Below are 20,812 nucleotides of genomic sequence, written 5' to 3'. Positions count from 1 at the left end.
TCCTTGTGTTCTTTCCTTCGCCGATTCTGCGGAGTATTTCCTCACGCCTTATCAGCCCATCTAATTTTACACACCCTTTTATAGCATACGGCTTAAACGCTTCGATTCTCTTATTTTCCAGTATTCTCACCATCCAAAAATTTGGTAATACCTCATTTCAAACAATATAATTTGCAGGAAACGGATTGGCGTGATAACAATTCTGTCTGCAACTAGTATTCAAGCCGCCTACAGTGCTTTACAAATACGTTACGGCGAAAAGGTACACTGGAAAATGTGTTTAAGGCTAAAGTTAACAGTAAACGATCGTGATGGAGTGCAGCTGGCATACGGGGCTCTGCATTACATCCTGTGAGAGAAGCCGAGTGTTTCCGTGGAGACACGCAGACTGGTGCAGGGGCAGGTGGTGGTAGTGGGGGAGTATAAACGACGGCGAGCTCCCCTGGGCCGCCGGTTCCATTACCGTGAGCGTGCTGCGAGCTCTACTCACGACGGCTCTGCGGCCTGGTAGATGCTCCTGGAAGGTGGTGACGTACTGCACGCGGCCGGAAGCCGGGTCCATGCTGACCAACTTGTCCTTCAGCATGCGCCACGGCAGAGTCAGACCCGTCTTGACCTCCATGGCGGCGCACCACTCGCTCACCGTGATAAAGCCTGCAGGCAAACGCGGACAAACCAAACTTGTAATACAAGAACTATAGAAGTATTTATTTTTTATTTTACTTCATTGCGAGTCCTGTCGATCCTGATAACAATGGAGTTGCAAGGATATTGAACGAGTCAGCATTTTTACAGTGTTAACAATACAGCAGCACACAATATGGTTAATTCATGAAAGACTCATTGTAAAAACATGGAGCACTAGAAAAAAACAACATATTACATACATCAGAATTAAAACTTATGTAGACCCATTCAAATAAACAATATCAAAGTATTTCAGCAACAATATAATACAATGCAACAAATATTTTACCTTTATGCTTACATTGAATGGCTATCTCAAACTTACTCCTATGCACTAAAAAATGCACTAATTGAATAGAATTATTTTTGTAGTAGGTGTTCCTTCAGTTTGCTCTTGAACTTTGGTGTTTCAGGAGCAAGACTTTTGATGTCACTGGATAGAGCACTGAAAATTTTGATGCCTGTATAATTTACTCCTCTCTGTACAAGGGTATAATTCGACTGGTTGCTGTGAAAGTCCTCTTTTGACCTTGTTTTGTGACCATGATATTCATAATTGGTTTTGAAGAGAGAGTGGTTTTTATTAATGAAACGTACAAGGGAGTAGCCTATATTTACTGACATATCATTGTAAATACCTGTAGTTTCCTTAACGGATTGCAGCAGAAGCGCCTTGGGTGCACACCACTTATGATGCGTATAGCTCTCTTCTGAGCAACAAAAACGGTTTTTGCCAAGGGCTAGTTGCCTCAAAAGATGATTCAGTAAGACAAAAGTGCATGAAAATATCCTAAATAAGCAGCTCTTATGGCACCCTTATGTCTGGTCGATGCAATTATGCAGCTGCTGCAAAATGAAGCCTTCCTTCTAGATCTAAGATATGGTTGGACAAATTGAGTTTGCAATCCAGGAACTTAGTTATGTCGACTTGCTTTATTTGTTGTCCATTACATTCTATACTTATATCCCCCACTTCTTTATGTGCCATATGAAACTGAATATAACAAGTTTTTTTTATATTCAGCGAGAGTCCATTAAAGTTAAACCATTTCAGAATGTCATCAAATGCAATGTTCGCAGATGTTTCCGGATTGTTCTCTGTTGCTTTATCAACTAGAAGTATTGTCAGCAAATAGGGTGAACTTGCTCGCTGACTTGGTACAGTGTGGGAGGTCATTTATAAATGTAGAAACAGTAAGGGTCCCAATACCAAGCCTTGAGGCACTACAGTGTTGACTGTTCCCCACTTGGATAAAGCTGGGATACTATTACTGTCAGAAATTATTGCCACTTGTTTCCTGTCTGTACGGTAGGATTTAATCCGTGTCCCCATTATTCCACTTAACCCATAATAGGTCACATAGGATTCCAATTGGTGCCAGTTTCCTGTTAAGAGATTCGAGAATTTGATCGGTGAAAGAGAAAATAGCATCATCAATTGATAGGCCTTGCCGGAAACCAAACTGACATTGACCGAGAATGTTATAGCTCTGCGAGTGATTATGATACAGGCCATAACAAAATGATATTGGAGATATTCAGGGGTTGTAGAGTTGGATGTTACTGCTCGCATGCACACTTGTCGGCACTAGAGCGCCCACAGGCACGGGTGAATGGGGTTGGAACACTTGCGCAGAGTGACACTTGTACGGAGTGTTGAATGGCCTTCAGACTATCACCAGTGGAGAGTGAAATGAGACATCAGAACGACAGTAGATTTTTAAACTAATTTCTTTATTCCAGTCCTTGGCTGTAGTACATCAGGAACAGCTTGGTGGAACAATGGACGCCCGGCATTGCTGACAGTGCGCAGAATGGGGCAGAGCATGGCATCACTAGAATCCCATTGTCAGTAATGTCTCTGGCTGCGACCGTGATGACAGGGCGGCAGTGGAGCTGACGGTGGGTGTGAACTCCCTCCAGTGTGTGGGTGGCTCCCTTGTGACTCAGGGCAGGCTGCCCTGTCTCGCGATTGAACAGCAGACCCTGTAATGCATTCTGGGATGTTGCACTGTGTGTCACAGGCTCACGGTGTAGGCTCTGATAGTGAAACTGGAATGATTTAGTACATTAATGGGTGAGTACTTACACGCTTCAGACTACGTTCGTTTAGGGCTTAATGCACGTACTCTAAATGCTTCCATGGTAACAAGTGAGGAACGGCTTCCATCCTTCCCCTAGCATACTGCAGCGTCGGTTGTTGCTACAATGCACACAGCTGACCCTGCTTTGCAATGCGTCAGCCATGTTTTGCTTTGCAATGCATAACACTCCTGTCCATCTACAGCTGTCTCTGTTGCAACTCACTCCCGCTCTGGCGTGTTTTTTGACCGAATACGTTCGGTACGCTACAGGAGTGACACTTCTATGGAGCCTGTGGCCCTTGCTGGAAGGAGCGGCTTTTCGCAGGTACAGGCATGCTAAGAAGTCTAGCAGCTTACGAGTGGGAGAGAATGAATGGTGTAATTGTAAGTCATTTACGACTGCGCAGATACTGTGTTAGATGTCCACCCGTACGGATTTTTGTTCATAGAATTTCTAAGGGGTATTCCACAGAAGAGGCATGGCCTCTGAAATAGTCTTTATTAACGAATGCTTTACAAATATAAAGATAGATTTAGCGATCTTGTGGCGTTTTCAAGCAAAATGATGAGGTAATTATTTACCATATTTCCAAGAAAGCCAGTGAGACAGTAATATCAGATAAGATAAAATCAAAGCCAATGAGTATTAGGAGCATTAAACTACTTTTTAGTACATATCTAATTTCGTATATAACGGTTGTAACGCATCCTTCTACACTGTATTTTCTGTGCATAGGCCACACAAGTCCGAAATAATTTTAAGTTGCGGTCAATTTGGAGACATTTTACAATCTTTGCGCCAGTCTAGTCAGTCCTAATTGCTGACTTCCTTTTCCTTTTACAATCAAAATTTAAAACTAATCGTTCGAACTGGTGCCCATGGTACTCTGTGTCTTCTCGAAGATCCTTTATTTATCAATATGTATTTGGATGATCTTTTGATAATCATGTACACTCAGATTCATAAAAAACAGAACACCCAGTATGACTAGAGAGACGAATTTCATATTCACAGGACATGTATATCAGTATGTTCTCAAGAAATGATTTCAATCACCTTGGTTCCTCATGTGTCTCGTTGCCTAGTAGGCATGGGCACTGATAACTTGTTAGATGCGTGATGGCATCGACGCATATAAGGCGCGAATAGTGTCGTATACTATAGCCACCCATGCTGCATTCACCTGGTTCCAAAGCTCACCTGTGGCTGTTGACATTGGGTCACAGTGCTGCACCCATCGTTTCACCATATCCCTCACATTTTCGATTGGTGACGAGTCTGGTGATCTGGCGGCCAAGGGCAAAGGGCTAACTACTGTGACACCAAGAAGGCACGTGTTCGTGCAACAATTTTTTGTCTTACTGAAACATGGCGTCTGCTGTGTCGTGCAAAGAGGGTATGGCTACGGGTTGGAGGACGTCATACACGTAGGCCGAACTAGTTGCAGTGCCACGGACACGCGTCTAATGTGGTTTGTGATTGTACCCAACAGCACCCCACACCATAAGGCCTTGAGATGGCACAGTATATCTTGTGCAATTGCAGTCACTGTGACGCCACTCCACCTATCTACGGTGAACCAAAATGGGATCGTCACTTTCAAACAAACAGAACCTGGATTTTTCCAAAAATACTATCTGATGTCATTCCAGTCCCCAGAGAGGCCGTTCCATACACCATTGCCGTCTAGTATGTTTCCGCGCATTCATCGAAATTGGAGGAGAAGTAGACAAATGCACGTAATCCAAGCTGTAATAAACGGCGACGGACTGTCACCCTTGTTAGTGCACGATGTGTTCTACTGTTGCGCCAGAGCCCGAGAGGAAGAAGATCTGTGGTGCAATGCCATTCGGATGAGCTGTCGATCTTCTCGTGGGGTGGTCTGTATAATGCGACCTGACCCATCTTGTCGTGATCTACGGCCTTCCGTGAACCATTCGACACAGACCCGTTGCACTGCCGAAACACTTCGTCCCGCAAAAGCAGCAGTTCCCGGAATGGATGCATCACACTCTCTTCCGACAATAATGCGCCCTTTTTCAAACTGACTAATTTGACTGTACGGTTCGCGCATACGTCTGTGAAACATCCTGCACGCCTGCTCAAGCTGCTCTGAACCACTGACTTCGGTTTATAGCGACTACAGCTTCTGGCAGATTTTATCGATAGTTGGTGTAGCGCCACGATATCGATGTTGACCTTGAACGCCCGGGCCGACATAGTTCAGAAGCTAATCATTTCCGCAGAACATGCTACTGTACACGCCCTGTGAATATGAATTTCCTATCTAGTCGTTCAAGGTCTTCCGTTTCTTTTCTGAACATGAGTATATTTACCTTACAGTTCCATCATTCAGAGATGTTGTTAGTGCAGTAGTGCCATCCACTGCAGTTTCACTTATCTCATGGCACTTATCTCATATCATTGTATGACACGTACCGGGTAGCTATAATTAATCTGATGGTGTTTCGATTGCTGCAGTGCGTGCTGTATACATCGTAGGACGCTGATGAGTCGTAGGTACGTTCATCTATCGGTGCGCTCTCGGAGCATGATGAAGGAATGCACACTCAATAGCTAAAGAAACTGATACACCTGCCTAACATCGTGTAGGGGCCCCACGTGTACGCAGAATTGCCGCACTACGATGTGGCATGGACTCGACTAATGTCTGAAGTAGTGCTGGAGGGAACTAACAACATCAATTCTACAGGGCTGTCCATACATCCGTAACAGTACAAGGGAGTGGAGATACCTTCTGAACAGCACGTTGCAAGCCATTCCAGATATGCTCCATAATTTTAATGTCTGGGGAATTTGGTGGCCAGCGGAAGGGTTTAAACTCAGGAGAGTGTTCCTGGAGCCAGTCTGTAGCAATTTTGGACGTGTGGGTTGTCGCATTTTCCTGCTGGAATTAGCCAAGTCAGTCGGAATTCACAATGAACAGAAATGGAGGCAGGTGCTCAGACAGGATGCATAAGTACATGTCACGTGTCAGAGTAGTATCTGGACGTATCAGCAGTCTCATATCACTCCAAGTGCACACGCTCCACACCATTACAGAACCTCCACCAGCTTGAAGAGTCCCCTGCTGACATGCAGGTTCCATGTATTCATGAGTTTGTCTCCATACCCCACACGTCCATCCGCGCGATACAATTTCAAACGAGACTCTTCCGACCAGACGACGTGTTTCCAGCATAAAAAGTCTAATACCGGTGTTGACGGATCCAGGCGAAGCGTAAAGCTTCGTGTCGAATGGGTCTTCGGCTCCGAAAGCCCATATCCATGACGTTTCGTTGAATTGTTATCAAAAATGGTTCACATGGCTCTGAGCACTGTGGGACTTAACTTCTGAGGTCATCAGACCCCTAGAACTTAGAACTACTTAAACCTAACTAACCTAAGGACATCCATACCCAAGGCAGGATTCGAACCTGCGACCGTAGCGGTCGCGCGGTTCCAGACTGTAGCGCCTAGAACCGCTCGGCCATTCCGGCCGGCTGATGGTTATCACTCTGATACTTGTTGACGGCTCAGCATTGAAATCTGCTGCTAAGGGTTGCACTTCTGTCACGTTGAACAATTCTTTTCAATCGTCATTGGTCCCGCTCTTGCAGGATTTTTTTTTCGGCCGCAGCGATGTCGGAAATTTGATGTTTTACAGGATTAGTGATATTCACGGTACACTCGTAAAATGGTCGTACGGGAAAATCCTCACTTCATCGCTACCTCAGAGATGCTGTGTCCCATCGCTCGCGCGCCGACTATAAGACAACATTCAAACTCATTTCAATCTTGATACCTGCCATTGTAGCAGCAATAACCAATCTAACAACTGCGCCAGACACTTGTTATTTTATACAGGCGTTGCCGACAGCAGCGCCGTAGTCTGCCTGTTTACGCATCTCTGTATTTGAATACGCATGCCTATACCAGTTTCTTTAGCATTTCAGAGCAATAGCTCCAATATCTGGCACTAGGTGAAAATATGGCGCAGTATACAAAGTATGGTGTAGGTACAGGAAAAGGAGAGGAACACTGAATAAGGGCGGTTCTGCAACGTTTATTAGGGCTTGGTCACAAGTTACAACAAGGTTTCCGTGTGGTCTCCTAACTCAGCAACATGCTACATCCACAATACGGTATGGTCGTCAGATGTTCGCAGCGTATCCGGTGTAATCAATGCGATATGTCGTCTTGTGCTGCCCTTCAAAAAAAAAAAAAAAATGGTTGAAATGGCTCTGAGCACTTTGGGACTTAACATCTGAGGTCATCAGTCCCCTAGAACGTAGAACTACTTAAAGGTAACTAACCTAACGACATCACACACAACCATGCCCGAGGCAGGATTCGAACCTGCGACCGTAGCGGTCGCGCGGTTTCAGGCTGAAGCGCCTAGAACCACTCGGCTGCCCTTCAGAGAATGATTAATTCGGATATTTCCCTGATAGACAAGATTGTTCAAATATCCCCACAGCCAGAAGTCACATGGGCTCAAGTCGGGGTATCTGGAAGGTCATACAAGCACTGACGATGCAGTCGTTATGGAAGATTTCTCGAAGAAAATCTTTCACCTGTCAAGCAACATGTGGTGTCTTCCATTTTTCTTGGAAATAGTGGCGGGGACAAAGCTGCGTACTTGCAAAGCCGGAATCACACGTTGCACAAAGAGGTTCTTGTAATGTGTAGGTGTCGCTGTGCACCTCACAGGCCTTCGAAGAAAGACGGACAGAAAATGAAGTAGTTTGAGAAAACACACCACATAGACACATAAACAGAGTGCAATGGATGTTCTAGCACATTTGGCGGAGTAGCACCCCAAATGTGACAGTTCTGTGTATTTTGCAATGCAGAATGTGCCTCGTCCGCCCAAAGAATATTCCCCGGCCACATGTCACCTGTTGCCAAGCATGCCAAAAAATGGAGGGCTATCTCACGGCGTTGTAGCCTATCTTGTGGTTTCATTTGGTACACATTTTGAATTTTGTAGGGATACCACTGTGACATGACTCGCAAAATCTTTCTAACTGTTGATCAGGAAAGAGACAATTACCGTGACACAGCTCGAACACTGGCCGCAGAATGAGAGGTATGTGCTGCGAGGTCGGCTATAGCTGCAGCAACTTCATTAATACCTGCCATGGGAATGGGCATTCTCCCTCTGCTTGGTGCACCATTTAATTCACCTCTTTCTTCAAATTTATTACCAAATTCTTTAGCCCATTTACCAACATGAGGCTTCGACACATTTGCTCCTATCGGCGATATTGCCGCAATGAAAACTGCTGTTGCTGCTGTTCTGATAAAACAAATTGACAAGCAATGCATGGTACTCCTTCTAAATAGCAATTGCGATTCGTACAGAAAACGTCAACTTTCTTAACCCTTTACACCAATCACCACTTCACAAAAGAAATCAACGTGCGTCGCCATGCGACAAGCAACATACTGACATCTGAACAGGAAACATTTCACATTCTGACTGCTTACAGTAACCCTATTTTTGTCTGGTGCCAGAAATGGCAGGAATTGGAACTGTTAGTTTTTTTCGGGATACTCACTGAATGGACCATTTAATGAACCTCCCCACTATATTTCAGCATCCTGCGACGTATACAGCCCATACTGCGGTACTCAGAAAAGCCTCAGTTTAATTATGACTAAACTGTAGTACGGGAGATACGAATTTCTGTACATGGAAGTCCGAGTCCTTAAGCCATCGGGGTGGGTGTTTACCACTTCTTTTGAAGACAGAAGGAAAATCAAGACTATGTTTCCTGACAAATGATTCAGTTATAGGGAATTCATACCCCAGAATTTGCTTAAAAGCTGCTTTGTACTGGACAACCAACTTTGAAGAAGCTGCTGCATATTCCCTTGGTGTTACACAGTCTCGTATATAGGCTTGTTCTCACAGGGCAACAATTATTGGTATATATGAAATAAAATCGTCGTAACTTCTGAACGGTTTGCGTTAGTACGTTCAAAGTTCTCGGTTTGGCGCGGAACATGATGGGATTTAGTTGGTTTAGCGACGAAGCCTGCTTTTATTTGGATAGGGTCGTCAATAAGCGGAACATGTGCGTTTTGAGGTCTGGAAATAGGCATTTTTGCCACCGAGAAGTCTCTTCACCCTCAACGGGTGACTGTGTTGTGTGCAATGTCCAGCCACGGAATAATCAGTGCGATATTCCTTGATGGTACGGTGACTACAGAACGGTACGTGAAGGTTTTGGAAGATGATTTCACTCCCATTATCCAAAATGATCCGGCATTCGAATAGAGGTGGTTTATGCAAGACGGAGCTCGACCCCATCGAAGCAGGAGAGTGTTTGCTGTTCTGGAGGAGCACTCTGGGGACTGTGGCTGTGGGGTATTCCTGCTGTGGGGTGCCCAGAGGCCACTGACATGGGCCTCAATATGGTTCAATTGGCTCTGAGCAGTATGGGACTTAATATCTGAGGTCATCTGTCCCCTATACTTAGAACTACTTAAACCTAACTAACCTAAGGACATCAAAGACATCCATGCCCGAGGCAGGTTTCGAACCTGCGACCGTAGCAGCAACGCGGTTCCGGACTGAAGCGCCTAGAACCGCTCGGCCACAACGGCCAGCTGGCATGGGCCTCGATTGGCCGCCATATTCTCCGGATCTGAACACATGCGACTCCTTTTTTGTCATCAGGAGGCCATCGGCAGCATCGATGTTCCGACACTTCAGCTGATCATGCAGAATTTATCTATTCGTCTGCTCCACGCCATCGTCAATGATGGCAGGCATATCGAACATGTCATAAACAAAATCCGATTACCTATAGTGACATTTACATGTTGCATAAAGTGTGTGCACGCCGTAATTTGTATCCAGTTTACGTTGGTTTTTCTTCATATAGTTCAATAATTGTTCCCTCTATGATTGCAGTGTCACGATTCTACTTCTTGGATGTGTGGATTATTCTTTGAAAATGTGTACTTCTTTACATGCAATACAAGGTTCGCGATGCTGGGAATGCCAGCGTCCTCTCATTCTGGAGGAGCAGAACTGATATTTAGTTTTTTAGAAATACAAGAGACAGAAGTGTGATAAGATGGATAACTTGCATATTGTGCCAAATACACAGCAACATTTGTGAACAGTGTATTTACGTGACTGCGTAACAACAACTGAATACACAGCACCCTATTCAAGAATGACTTTCAAGTAAAATATAGGTTTTCAGCAAGTCCAAGGGAATGAATTCCCTACAAATGAATCGCTTGTCCGCAAATACGTTTACATTTCCTGCTGCCAAGGAGAGACATTTGGAAGATCGGCCTATAAGAGTATATCAATCATGTATGACAAGGGAAACATTAGCGAGTACATAACCGATATGGTTTCACTCTTATATGACACTCATGGACAAATTAAGATCAGAAATGGAAGCCATTGTAAAGCTCCATCCAGGCTTCCGAGATCATATGGATAAGAATCAAGAATAGAGCATCATGGAAACAGATTCTGAGGCAAACAAAAGTGGGAAGGTCGCTCACAACTTTTTCTAATAAGGAAGCATGAGATGAACAGATTTATACTGAGGCTCGGTAACTTCCATTTGACCTTGAATCCTATTATAGAGCTTTTAAGTGAATTTTGCATCAGCCTTGATAGTTCGCATACAATCCTCACGTACAGAGAGACGAAAATATGTCATTAGCGTCAACAGAATAAAAACAAATATGGTGTGGACATATTTCACAGCTACCTGTGAGAAATATGTCATAAAATTATTTGTATGATTTTAAGGAGAGTAAAATACAGATATCAAAAAAAGTTTTGCATCACCCCGGTTCCCAGAATTCTCGAAGATAGATGTTGACTGTAGATATTGTATCACAGACACAGTCCTTTTGACTCTTCAGAAATGTCACTAAACCCACCCAAACATATAAACAACCATGCATGAGCAGCGCCTATTACACGGAGGAGGTCCGACAGCCGATCAATTCCAGTCATACCACCAGGAAAGAGGTACACGACTCGTGTTGTCTGTAGTTCAACCAAGCCTAGACGGTCAGTACTGCGGTTCGATGGCGTCCGCAATGTTACTTTGTACCAGGAAGGGCTCTCAACAAAGGAAGTGTCCAGGCGTTTCGGAGTAAACCAAAGCGAAGTTGTTCGGACATGGAGGAGATACAGAGATACAGGAACTGGCAATGACATGCTTCGCTCAGGCCGCCGAAGGGCTACAACTGCAGTGGATGACCGCCACCTACGGATTGTGGCTCGAAGGAACCCTGACAGCAACGCTACCATGTTGAATAATGCTTTTAGTGCAGCCACAGGACGTCGTGTTACGACTCAAATTGTGACAATTGGCTGCATGATGCGGAATTTCACATCCGACTCCACGGCGAAGTCCATCTTTGCAACCACGACACCGCCAGCGCGGTACAGATGGGCCCAACAACATGCTAAATGGACCGCTCAGGATTGACATCACGTTCTCTTGACCGGTGTGGTCACATAGGCCTTCAACCAGACAATCGTCGGAGACGTGTTTGGACGCAACCTGATCAGGCTGAACGCCTTAGACACACTGTCCAGCGAGTGCAGCAAGGTGGAGGTTCTCTGCTGTTTTGGATGGCATTATGGGGTGCTGACGTACGCCGTAGGCGCCGTAACGGCTGTACGATACGTGAATGCCATCCTATGCCATCCTATGTGCAACCATACCGGCAGTATATTGGCGAGGCATTCGTCTTCATAGACGACAATTCGCGCCCATCGTGCACATATTGTGAATGACTTCCTTCAGGATAACGACATCGCTTGACTAGAGTGGCCAGCATGTTCTCCAGACATAAACCCCACTGAACTGTACAGGCATGAACCCTAGCGAACATATCTGGGATGGATTGAACACAGCTGTTTAGGCACTACGTGACCCACCAACCACTCTGAAGGATCTACGCCAAATCGTCGTTGGGGAATGGGGCAATCTGGACCTTCAGTGCCATGATGAACTTGTGGATAGTATGCCACGCCGAATACAGGCGTTTATCAATGCAAGAGGACGTGCTGCTGGATATTAGAGGTACCGGTGTGTGCAGCAATCTGGACCACCACCTCTGAAGGTCTCGCTATATGGTGCTACAAGTGTGGTTATCATGAGCAATAAAAAGGACGAAAATGGTGTTTATGTTGATCTCGATTCCAATTTTCTGTACAGGTTCCGGAACTCTCGGAACGACGTGAGTGTAAGCTTTTCTTGTTGTGTGTATGTGAGGAGGAAAATGTGAATATAGTAAATAAAAAAAAACTTGAATTGCTTTCTACATTCCGCGGTTGACGTTTCCCTACAAAGATTCCATTCGCAGTTCGTTCTTCAAAACTCAAAATTAGTTGATTTGTTCTATCTTTCATTTTATGAAAACACAGTGAACAGAGATTTAATGCTGCATAGAAACAGCGTGTTTTGTGTGAATCTTGTCTTATTTCTTGCGATGTGGATTCTGTTTTCTTACAAATTCATACCATGGTTTCCTCAGCTCGTTTATACGCGCCAAGCCAGGAGCAAAGGCATATGGAAAATCTGAGTGTTCAACTAACATCTGGGGTTGGAAAAAAGCTCGAAATTGATGTAACTATTGGGTTTGGACACGAAGTTTGGTATTTCTTCAGTTCACGACTGTACACAGTGTGTGCCATAACGCTACCAACAAATTTTGGGAGATTATCGTGGGTGTCGTGAGGAAAATGAAAACATAATCCAACAACGCAACATATCGTCGAAGTCACAGGGGAAAGAGTCTGCTGGTAGACCATCTGCTTCGGCAGGAAAGGTAATCTGCTCACTGTACGATCACTATAGCTTTGATGATCTTTAGCGTCAATGGATGATGTCTCGGGACATGTGTATTAATCCTCAACTTGTTCCTCAGAAGACTCTCTACAGTCGCCAAAAATTTTTCGGTATCGTAATGTTACAACCTGTATGTTTCCCTCATTGCCCTAACTATAGTGATAGGGAGGTACAAAGAATGAGAAAGTAGGCATTAGATCCCTGGAGAGGGGAGTGGCACAGCGATTAGGACAGAAAGCTTCCATTCTGTAAGATACCATTCAACATTCCAGAGAGACTATAGTGTGTGTCGCGAGGAAAATTCAGATTTGTGTTTTCAGTGATTTCCATAACTCACCTAATACAAGTGCAGCGATTGTTTCTTCCCTATCTTTCCCAAATACAATCATGTACGATGGCGTGCTGCAAAGTAATGCCACCGAATACTTTATTCTGTTCACAATATTGGTTGAGGTAAATGCGTACCATATATACTACTCGGTGTACTTTCCCGTTTAGCTGACAGAAGTTACAAGCCTCTGCTGGTAGAGGGCTTCGAATTGTGGTGTCTAGCGTAATGGTGTGTAACGTAATTATGTTGGTGGGTGAGCGACCCTCAGAAAATTGAAAGCACTAATTATTCAAAGAGTCCGTCCACAAATGGAGCAACCTGTCCTTCAACATGACAATGCCGGACCACACTCGAGCGCTGGTACATCTGCAGCAGTCCAGTGTCTGAGCTTCACCGTCAGCGGTCATCCTCCACACAGTCTCGTCTTCGCCTCTCCGATTTTCATGTTTCTAAAATTTAAAGAAGGACTTTGATAGTGATGAACCGGTGCAAGCACAGGTGAGGTTGTGACTCCATCAACAAAGTCAGTGACGGTGTCAACGAACTGGTGTGTCGCTGAGAGAAATATGTTCGTCGCCGGAGTGGCTATGTTGAGAAATAAATATGTGGACATGAAGAATAAAAATGCAGAGTTTTAATAACGTTGGTTTTATTTTGAAATCTTTAAGAGTTTTCTCGCAAAATATTTGGAGCCATTACTTTTCAGCACGCCCTTGTACATGCCAATTCTGTATGCCTTGTTTCTGGCTCTTCATTCCGCGCATGTGTCCGTTGACTGTCATGCCATGAGTAGATGTGCATGGGAAGAGAGTTTTGACATATACTACTTTGAGGGCGTGCCCACGCACATTGGTGCACTAGAAAATGAGGAAAATCCCAAAACTGTCCTGCAGAGCTGAATGAAGTGCCTGTTTTAACGAAACAGCCTGGAAGAGATGAAGTATTTCTTCAAGTTCAATGTATTAGTGCCGGAATCAGCGCATATTTCTGCAGTGCTTCTGAGCTCCGAATGTCATGTCACCAAAACATATTATCCAAAAGCGCCGTTTGTGTCTGTGGGCGGCCTACGTCCGTCACCCAAGAAATGTATTGGAAGTTGTTAATGCGAACAACCATCAGCTGTATAAGAGAATGACAAGAGTGAATATTTCTACCGGACGGGACTCAACCCAGATTTCCCGTTTTACGTGAGCGGTTGTCTTAACCGCTTTGGACAACCTCGCATGACTCACGGCCAGACCCTCACCTGCATATGGTGTTATTCCTGCGTTACTGGCTGTACCGTGACACACATTATTACATTTGAAAGTCGCTGCTGACAAATAATATATTGCATACGATATGCATGCATGTCCGAAACAACACTGCGTCGTTCTTCAAAACAACACAGGCACTGAAATAACGTACTTCAGTAATCGGAACGACCTCGTCCAATCATTATCTGCAGAAAAAAAGTTGATCGGTGTCGCTGTTCACATGGAAATTTGTAAATTTGTGGAAAGTCCCTCTGGCACCAAACTGCTGCAGTTATGGATCCCTAGGCTTACACACTACTTAATCTAAGTTAAACTTACTTACGCTAAAGACAATACGCACGCCCACGCCCGAGGGAGGACTCGAACCTCTGATTAAGGAAGCCACGCGAACAGTGGCAATGCGCCTTAGACCGAAAGGGCTACCCGCGCTGCTGTTCACAATACAGCAATCTTTTCCAAGAAATGGCAGAGAAGGATGCAATTTTTTGTGGCGTACAGATGCAGAAGACATGGTTTATCTATCGAAGGAAAACCGATTTTACCTTTTCATGTTGGTTTCCTGTAAAGGCACATAAATTTCGTAACAAGTTGTTTCATTCCATGTAAGAGATCTCTAATCTACGCTTCTGCCTGCCAGTATATTATTAATTATCTTGAAGGTTGCGTGCAGTTTAATGAGGACCTTGCGTGCGCCTGCTGACAGCTAGCGTGGGAAAATACGTGTGCTGTACCACAACACGCAGAGTTCCTGCTTTCTCGTGATTAACAGGAAACGCGGTGGTGGCTGCGAAACTACGAAATATGGTAGCAGCTTTTATATGAGCTTATGATATAGTCAATGTTGTTGCTGAAAATAATCTCAGGTCCGTTAAATAGGAAACTTTGAGGACGAGGCAGCAGCATGAGGCAGGGAGATGATTTAGGAATTAAGAGGGGGCAGGACAAAATTGGGACATTGAGAAAGCTAAGCTCGTGCAAAGCGCAACTCAAAACAGATCATTAGAATTGTGTCGAGAGTTCAGTGTCTAGCTGCGTCGACCAACTGCTTACAATAGTCACGGCGAGTGGAGGGAACACACTATCATATCTGCGTAAGAAAGTCATAAAAAGCAATGCGACGAATGAGATATGAACGAATGAAAGTAATGGGAACTCCAAACAGGATAAAATCATAATGATTGAAAGAAGCGTTCAACAAAATCGGAAAACAGATGGTAGTAGAAAAAACTTATTCGACAAAAATATAACTTCGCAAGATAAGTAAAATGGAGAAATATCCATAAAAATGGAGAGAGACAGACAAAGAGAGAAAGAGAGAAAGAGAAAGAAATGAATTTTATGATTTAGAATCCTATGGACTACAAAATCATTAGTGTCGGAGAAATAGAATCAAATAGGAAACTAGCCGAGTCGTTTTTAGAGAAACCGTCGCAATTTCGGTTTAAACGATTTAGCGAAACTACAGGAATCCTAAACACGACGCCACTTTCTTGGCGGAGCTGCCCATGAACTTTGAAGGTTGCCAAGAGCCCTTTCACTGTCACCTGATTTCCGCCGATGACGTCATTTGGAAACGACTGTTATATTAATGAGTATTATTCATAAAATGTGTGTGATAAGATTACAGATCGATTAACAAAGAGTGAATGACTTGCGGAAGATTGTGTAATGGATCTTCTCTTCAGTACATTACCTTCCTGGATTTTCAGCCTTCCACTTAAGTCCATTAAACGACCCACATGTATGACCCACATTACCAGTAGTCATTATTTTCAGCAATCACAGAACGCTAATTTCTTACGTTTTTTCAGAACAGCATGATATTCGTGAACAATTTTTAGCACTCAATACACTTAATGTTATGTAAGTGTTTCATCGAGATTCAAGCAGTCCGTCGTACGTTGAAGGATAACTCATATCACCACAGCTCTGTTCTCGTCTGTTGTGAGTTTCAAAGCTACTGTCGTGTGAGGTGATTAAAAAATCATCCCAGTTATTTATAATGAAACTCACAAGCTCTTGGTACACAATCCAAGCTCTTTCAAAATGTGAAATATTAAAAAAGAAAAGGGCTGAGATAGGCATATTTCAGATTTTTCATGCACTAAACAATTAGTACGAAGAGTACAGAAGTACATTTGGAGGGTTTCTTCCCCTTTGCCAACCGTACGTGAAATGTATGCTGAAAGAGGTTTATCGTACTCTCAAAGCACTAGGCTCGTACAAACAACTGCAGATGGTGTTAGCCAAAGATATTATGAAGTAAACTGCTTCCACTTAGGAAATCACGATATACGGAATTTCTTATTCAGCTACATGGTCGATAAGGTTCTTCAAGACGCGAACAGCAATAATAATTTTTTAATACCCACTTAATATCCCTTTCAACCTCTAGGAGATATATTTGTGGCACATACATTTTCTTGGTGGATGCTTCCGCTATATAACGACTCTTTCCTCCAAAACTTCATGTTTATGAGACCAGCAGCTTACACCTGGCGTCGAATTGCATAACCGGTTGCGCGCCGTATCTTCATGCAAGGAATTGAATGCCCAACTCATTGCATTAGGCGATTAATATAAAAAAATTCTTTCTCGTTATGTATCTTCTCTACAAATTTCGTATGTATAGGACCAGTGGTTATGCTGGTGGTTGAAGCAAAGCTTCAATGCGAAAGAGCTTTCTTATTTCTCCAAGGGTGCCTAGGTTACGAAACAAATATTCCCTCTATACATTACTTAATTACAGTCTATGGCAACAAATCACTGAATTCCCGTTTAACATTCCTAGGACCTGGGTTTCGGAACGTCCTTTCATAGTGGGAATTTATGACACACACTATACTTTTTTTTTCTCCAAATATCATGTTGGTAGGAGCAAGAGCTTAAGCTCCGAATCATTACGTCGGTTAATGAGTCAACCAGCTTCGCACGTGTGCGTGCGTGCGTGCACACACACACACACACACACACACACACACACACACACACACAGAAAATTTATCAGGTATCTTTTGGTTCAAAGAAACTAGTACGTTGTCGGTATATAAATACCTGTCTTTCCAGAGACTTATCAATAGCAGAAGATAAAGAATCGGGTCATTAAATTGGTTTCTTTCTGAAAATGACTGTACGTGTCACATACAAAATAGAATTAATGTATATAAAAGCGCCCTAACAGTATTAACATGGCCGTAGAACCTAAAAATGGAACCGTAAATCTCAAACTTGAAGGAATGAAGGCCTCGCAGCATTTATACAAACATATTATCACAATATTTTTTGCATAAAGCGGCAGCGGTAAGTACAAGGAATTTGAACAAATATTTTGTAACAGCTAGCGTTGTATAATTTATAGCTTCCGGCGAAATTAAATTACTTATCACTGGTTGCACGCTTGACAGAGGGTATTAACAGCGAACAGTCGATTACCAATGCCTAGAGTTGTAAAACTACGGTAGTCTACAGTAGACTATCATAAGTGAGCGCAGGATACGGTAATTTTTGTATTGGTCAGTTAAAATAGCGGCGGTGTTACCTGTACGTTAGGTGTGTTGCATACTGATTGGGCATTACCTCATTTCTGTCGCTTTTTTGGCGTATGCGATCAGTATCTTACTGGATTCCCCTACAAATCGGAATAGTGAATCGTCTAGAAACTGAGTGAGCGTATATAAAGGACGGTGTAATGTACGGAACATGTTTGATCTACACAGTTATTATCCAGCATATTACTTAAAAACAAACAGTATTTATTACAAAATTGAAAATGTCAACATTTAATTCAGGTTTTACTCGAAGAAAATTTATTTGTAAAGTGAAATAGAGGAATCTTGTAGTAAAAAATAAAATAAAATACAGATTTATCGCACAGCGCTACAAAACGTAACCCCCCCTCCCCCAAAAAAAGAAAACATCACTCAAATACTGCGCCGAGCTTACATAAAACAATGTTTCTGTTATTTAAAACTACTTTCGCATTTACCAATAATAAGAGGAAACTCTTGATTTTGATCACGGTGAGGAACGTTGCATTGGGTGGGTACAAAAAATAATAACAAAAATAATTATAGAGATTTATTTACGTTTGTGAATGTAGACTGTACTTGCAATAAAAGTAATTGCTTTGGTTACATAAGAGCGTAGAAGTTACACCATCAGTTAACTTTCATTACGTGCAAAACGCAATTCACATTTTGTGAGGATATTAGATACACACTGGACTAACACTGAACGATGTGCGTCTCTAATTACGTGCAAAACAAATAAACAAAAATCGAAACGATATCGTCGGCTTCCAGTTTCTCTCTCACACCATCATTTATGTTTCTTTCACTATCAGTGCTACCAATACTACCAGGAATCCTATCATTTACTGCTTCATTTCTGTACTGCGCCAAAACCACCGAACCGTAGTTTTGGTAGAGTGCAATACTACGTATGCCGAATAATGAGTAAATAATTGTATGTTGTTGTAAGGAGCCTTTTTGCAATAGCTGCAGATCTCGCATCAGCGGATGGATCAGTTAACGAAGAGTGCGTCCCATTGAGAAAGACACTGCTCGTCTATTTTCTGGCGCAGCTGGAGCCCTAACTGGCGCTATTCAGCGGAGACAAGAGACGCGTCGGCACAATAGAATGATGTCAATGCCCCGCCAGAGAACGAAGTGGGCCGTCCTTGGCGACAATGAAAACTGGAGGCGATGACGCGCTTCAGTTCTGCAAGTGCGTCACTGAATTGTCTTCAGGATGAGCTAGCGCATCACGCTGAAACGATTTTTCGTTTTCCATTCCGTGCCATGTCAAGCTTCTCCATCAGTTCGTCTGTGCGAAATGCGAATTTAAAATCTCAGGGGTGGAACTGCATTAGCATATGATGAACCCGTGTTTATTAAACACACTGACACACACCACTGTTGTTTACGGACAGTTTATTCCCACAAAATATTCATTTTGATACGCGGTATACTAATCAATAACACAGTTTTGAAATACATACACCATAATGATTGTTCATTGTTCGGTTACATGTAAGTGCATGGTCGAAGGTTCAGTACAAGAACTTGCTCACACTCCATTGTTGCTACAGTAAGGTGGTCATCAACAATTCTGATCCTCTCTCTGCGCGGTACTCTTTACCGTCTTCACATAGACCATTGCTGTTAACATTCTCCGTGCTGTCATGAACTCACACTTTGTCTCCCCGCTCCCAACTTATGTCTGGTTGTTTATGGTCTTTACCCTTTCGTGGTACTCCTTCAAGTTTATTAATCAATTACGGGAGAACCCTATGTTACTTAATAATACAAAAGAAAGAAATTTCGAACGCAACCTGATAGGATTGAAAATGGTTGAAATGGCTCTGAGCACTATGGGACTTAACTTCTAAGGTCATCAGTCCCCTAGAACTTAGAACTACTTAAACCTAACTAACCTAAGGACATCACACACATCCATGCCCGAGGCAGGATTCGAACCTGCGACCGTAGCAGTCGCGCGGTTCCAGACTGTAGCGCCTTTAACCGCTTGGCCACTATGGCCGGCCCTGATATGATTTTTAATGTGAATTAATTAATGTACCAAATGTTTTTTATCCTTTGCGTTTTACAGAAACCCAAGATTCTTCTGTTTGATATCGTAATGGTACCGTATTTACGTGCTTAAAAAAGCTTTCTCCGATTCTAAAAGAGTCGCCAGTTCTAATTTATTTAACAAAAATTCAAACTATGAATAATAACTTTAAATATCAAACTACGGTGAATCTGAGGTCGTCACCTTGTTCGGGAAATTTCGAGCTTCACTATTACGAGAATAGAATTCTGAAATATTATAAGGTATAGAAGTGGGCTGTGTTTTAACATCGTACCTTATTTATTTACTAACTTTTGAATTATGGAAATTTATGCTAAATAATTCACGTTCTCGAAGTAAGGAACAATCGGTCTACAAAGGTGAATACATGGTTGTTTCATAGGTTTCAATTCTGACACATGCATTTCTGAATGATAATGAAATTATGATATCATCAAATCCTGATCTCTACTGAATTAATTATTCTTAAGTGAAAACAATAACCTAGAATGTTCATGGATGGAGACAGTAATAATAAGAATTTGTAATAATAAGAATTTTAATAAGAAGTCTTAATAATTAGAAGTCATTTAAAAACTGAAAGTGCAATATTGTCTTTTCTCTGTGAGGTACTGGATGGGTTAAACAAAAGGTTTCGAACGGTAGGCATATTTTTTTATCCAACTAAGGCGTTTGATTGTGTTGGCCACAAAATATTCCTCCCAAAGTTGGACCATTACAGAATACGGGGAATAGCTCATAATATTTTCACCTCTTACTTTAGCAACAGACAGCAAAAGGTCATTATTCACAGTGTTGAGAATGGCTGTGATGTGGGGTCTGAGTGGGGCACAGTCAACTGGGGGTTTCCCCAAGGATCAGTGTTGGGGCCACTCCTGTTCTTTTACTTATATAAATGATATGCCCTCTACTATTACAGGTAACTCTAAAATATTTCTGTTTGCTGATGACACTAGCTTGGTAGTAAGGGATGTTGTGTGCAAAATTGACTTGGTTTCAAATTGTGCAGTACA

General features: G+C 42.9%; 1 protein-coding gene across 1 annotated transcript in view; it reads right to left on the bottom strand.

The window, feature by feature from the left end:
- Positions 1–20,812, bottom strand: part of LOC124606437 (serine/threonine-protein phosphatase rdgC) — a 1,241,896-nt gene that overhangs the window by 89,935 nt on the left and 1,131,149 nt on the right. The window contains exon 12 of the mRNA XM_047138419.1: positions 491–654. Coding sequence (XP_046994375.1) covers positions 491–654 — 164 coding nt within the window. The remainder of the gene's footprint in view (positions 1–490; positions 655–20,812) is intronic.

Source organism: Schistocerca americana, chromosome 3 (assembly GCF_021461395.2).
Source record: "Schistocerca americana isolate TAMUIC-IGC-003095 chromosome 3, iqSchAmer2.1, whole genome shotgun sequence".
Taxonomy (NCBI): domain Eukaryota; kingdom Metazoa; phylum Arthropoda; class Insecta; order Orthoptera; family Acrididae; genus Schistocerca; species Schistocerca americana.
The sequence above is the reverse complement of the archived record's forward strand: the minus strand, read 5'-3'. Positions and strand labels throughout refer to the sequence as shown.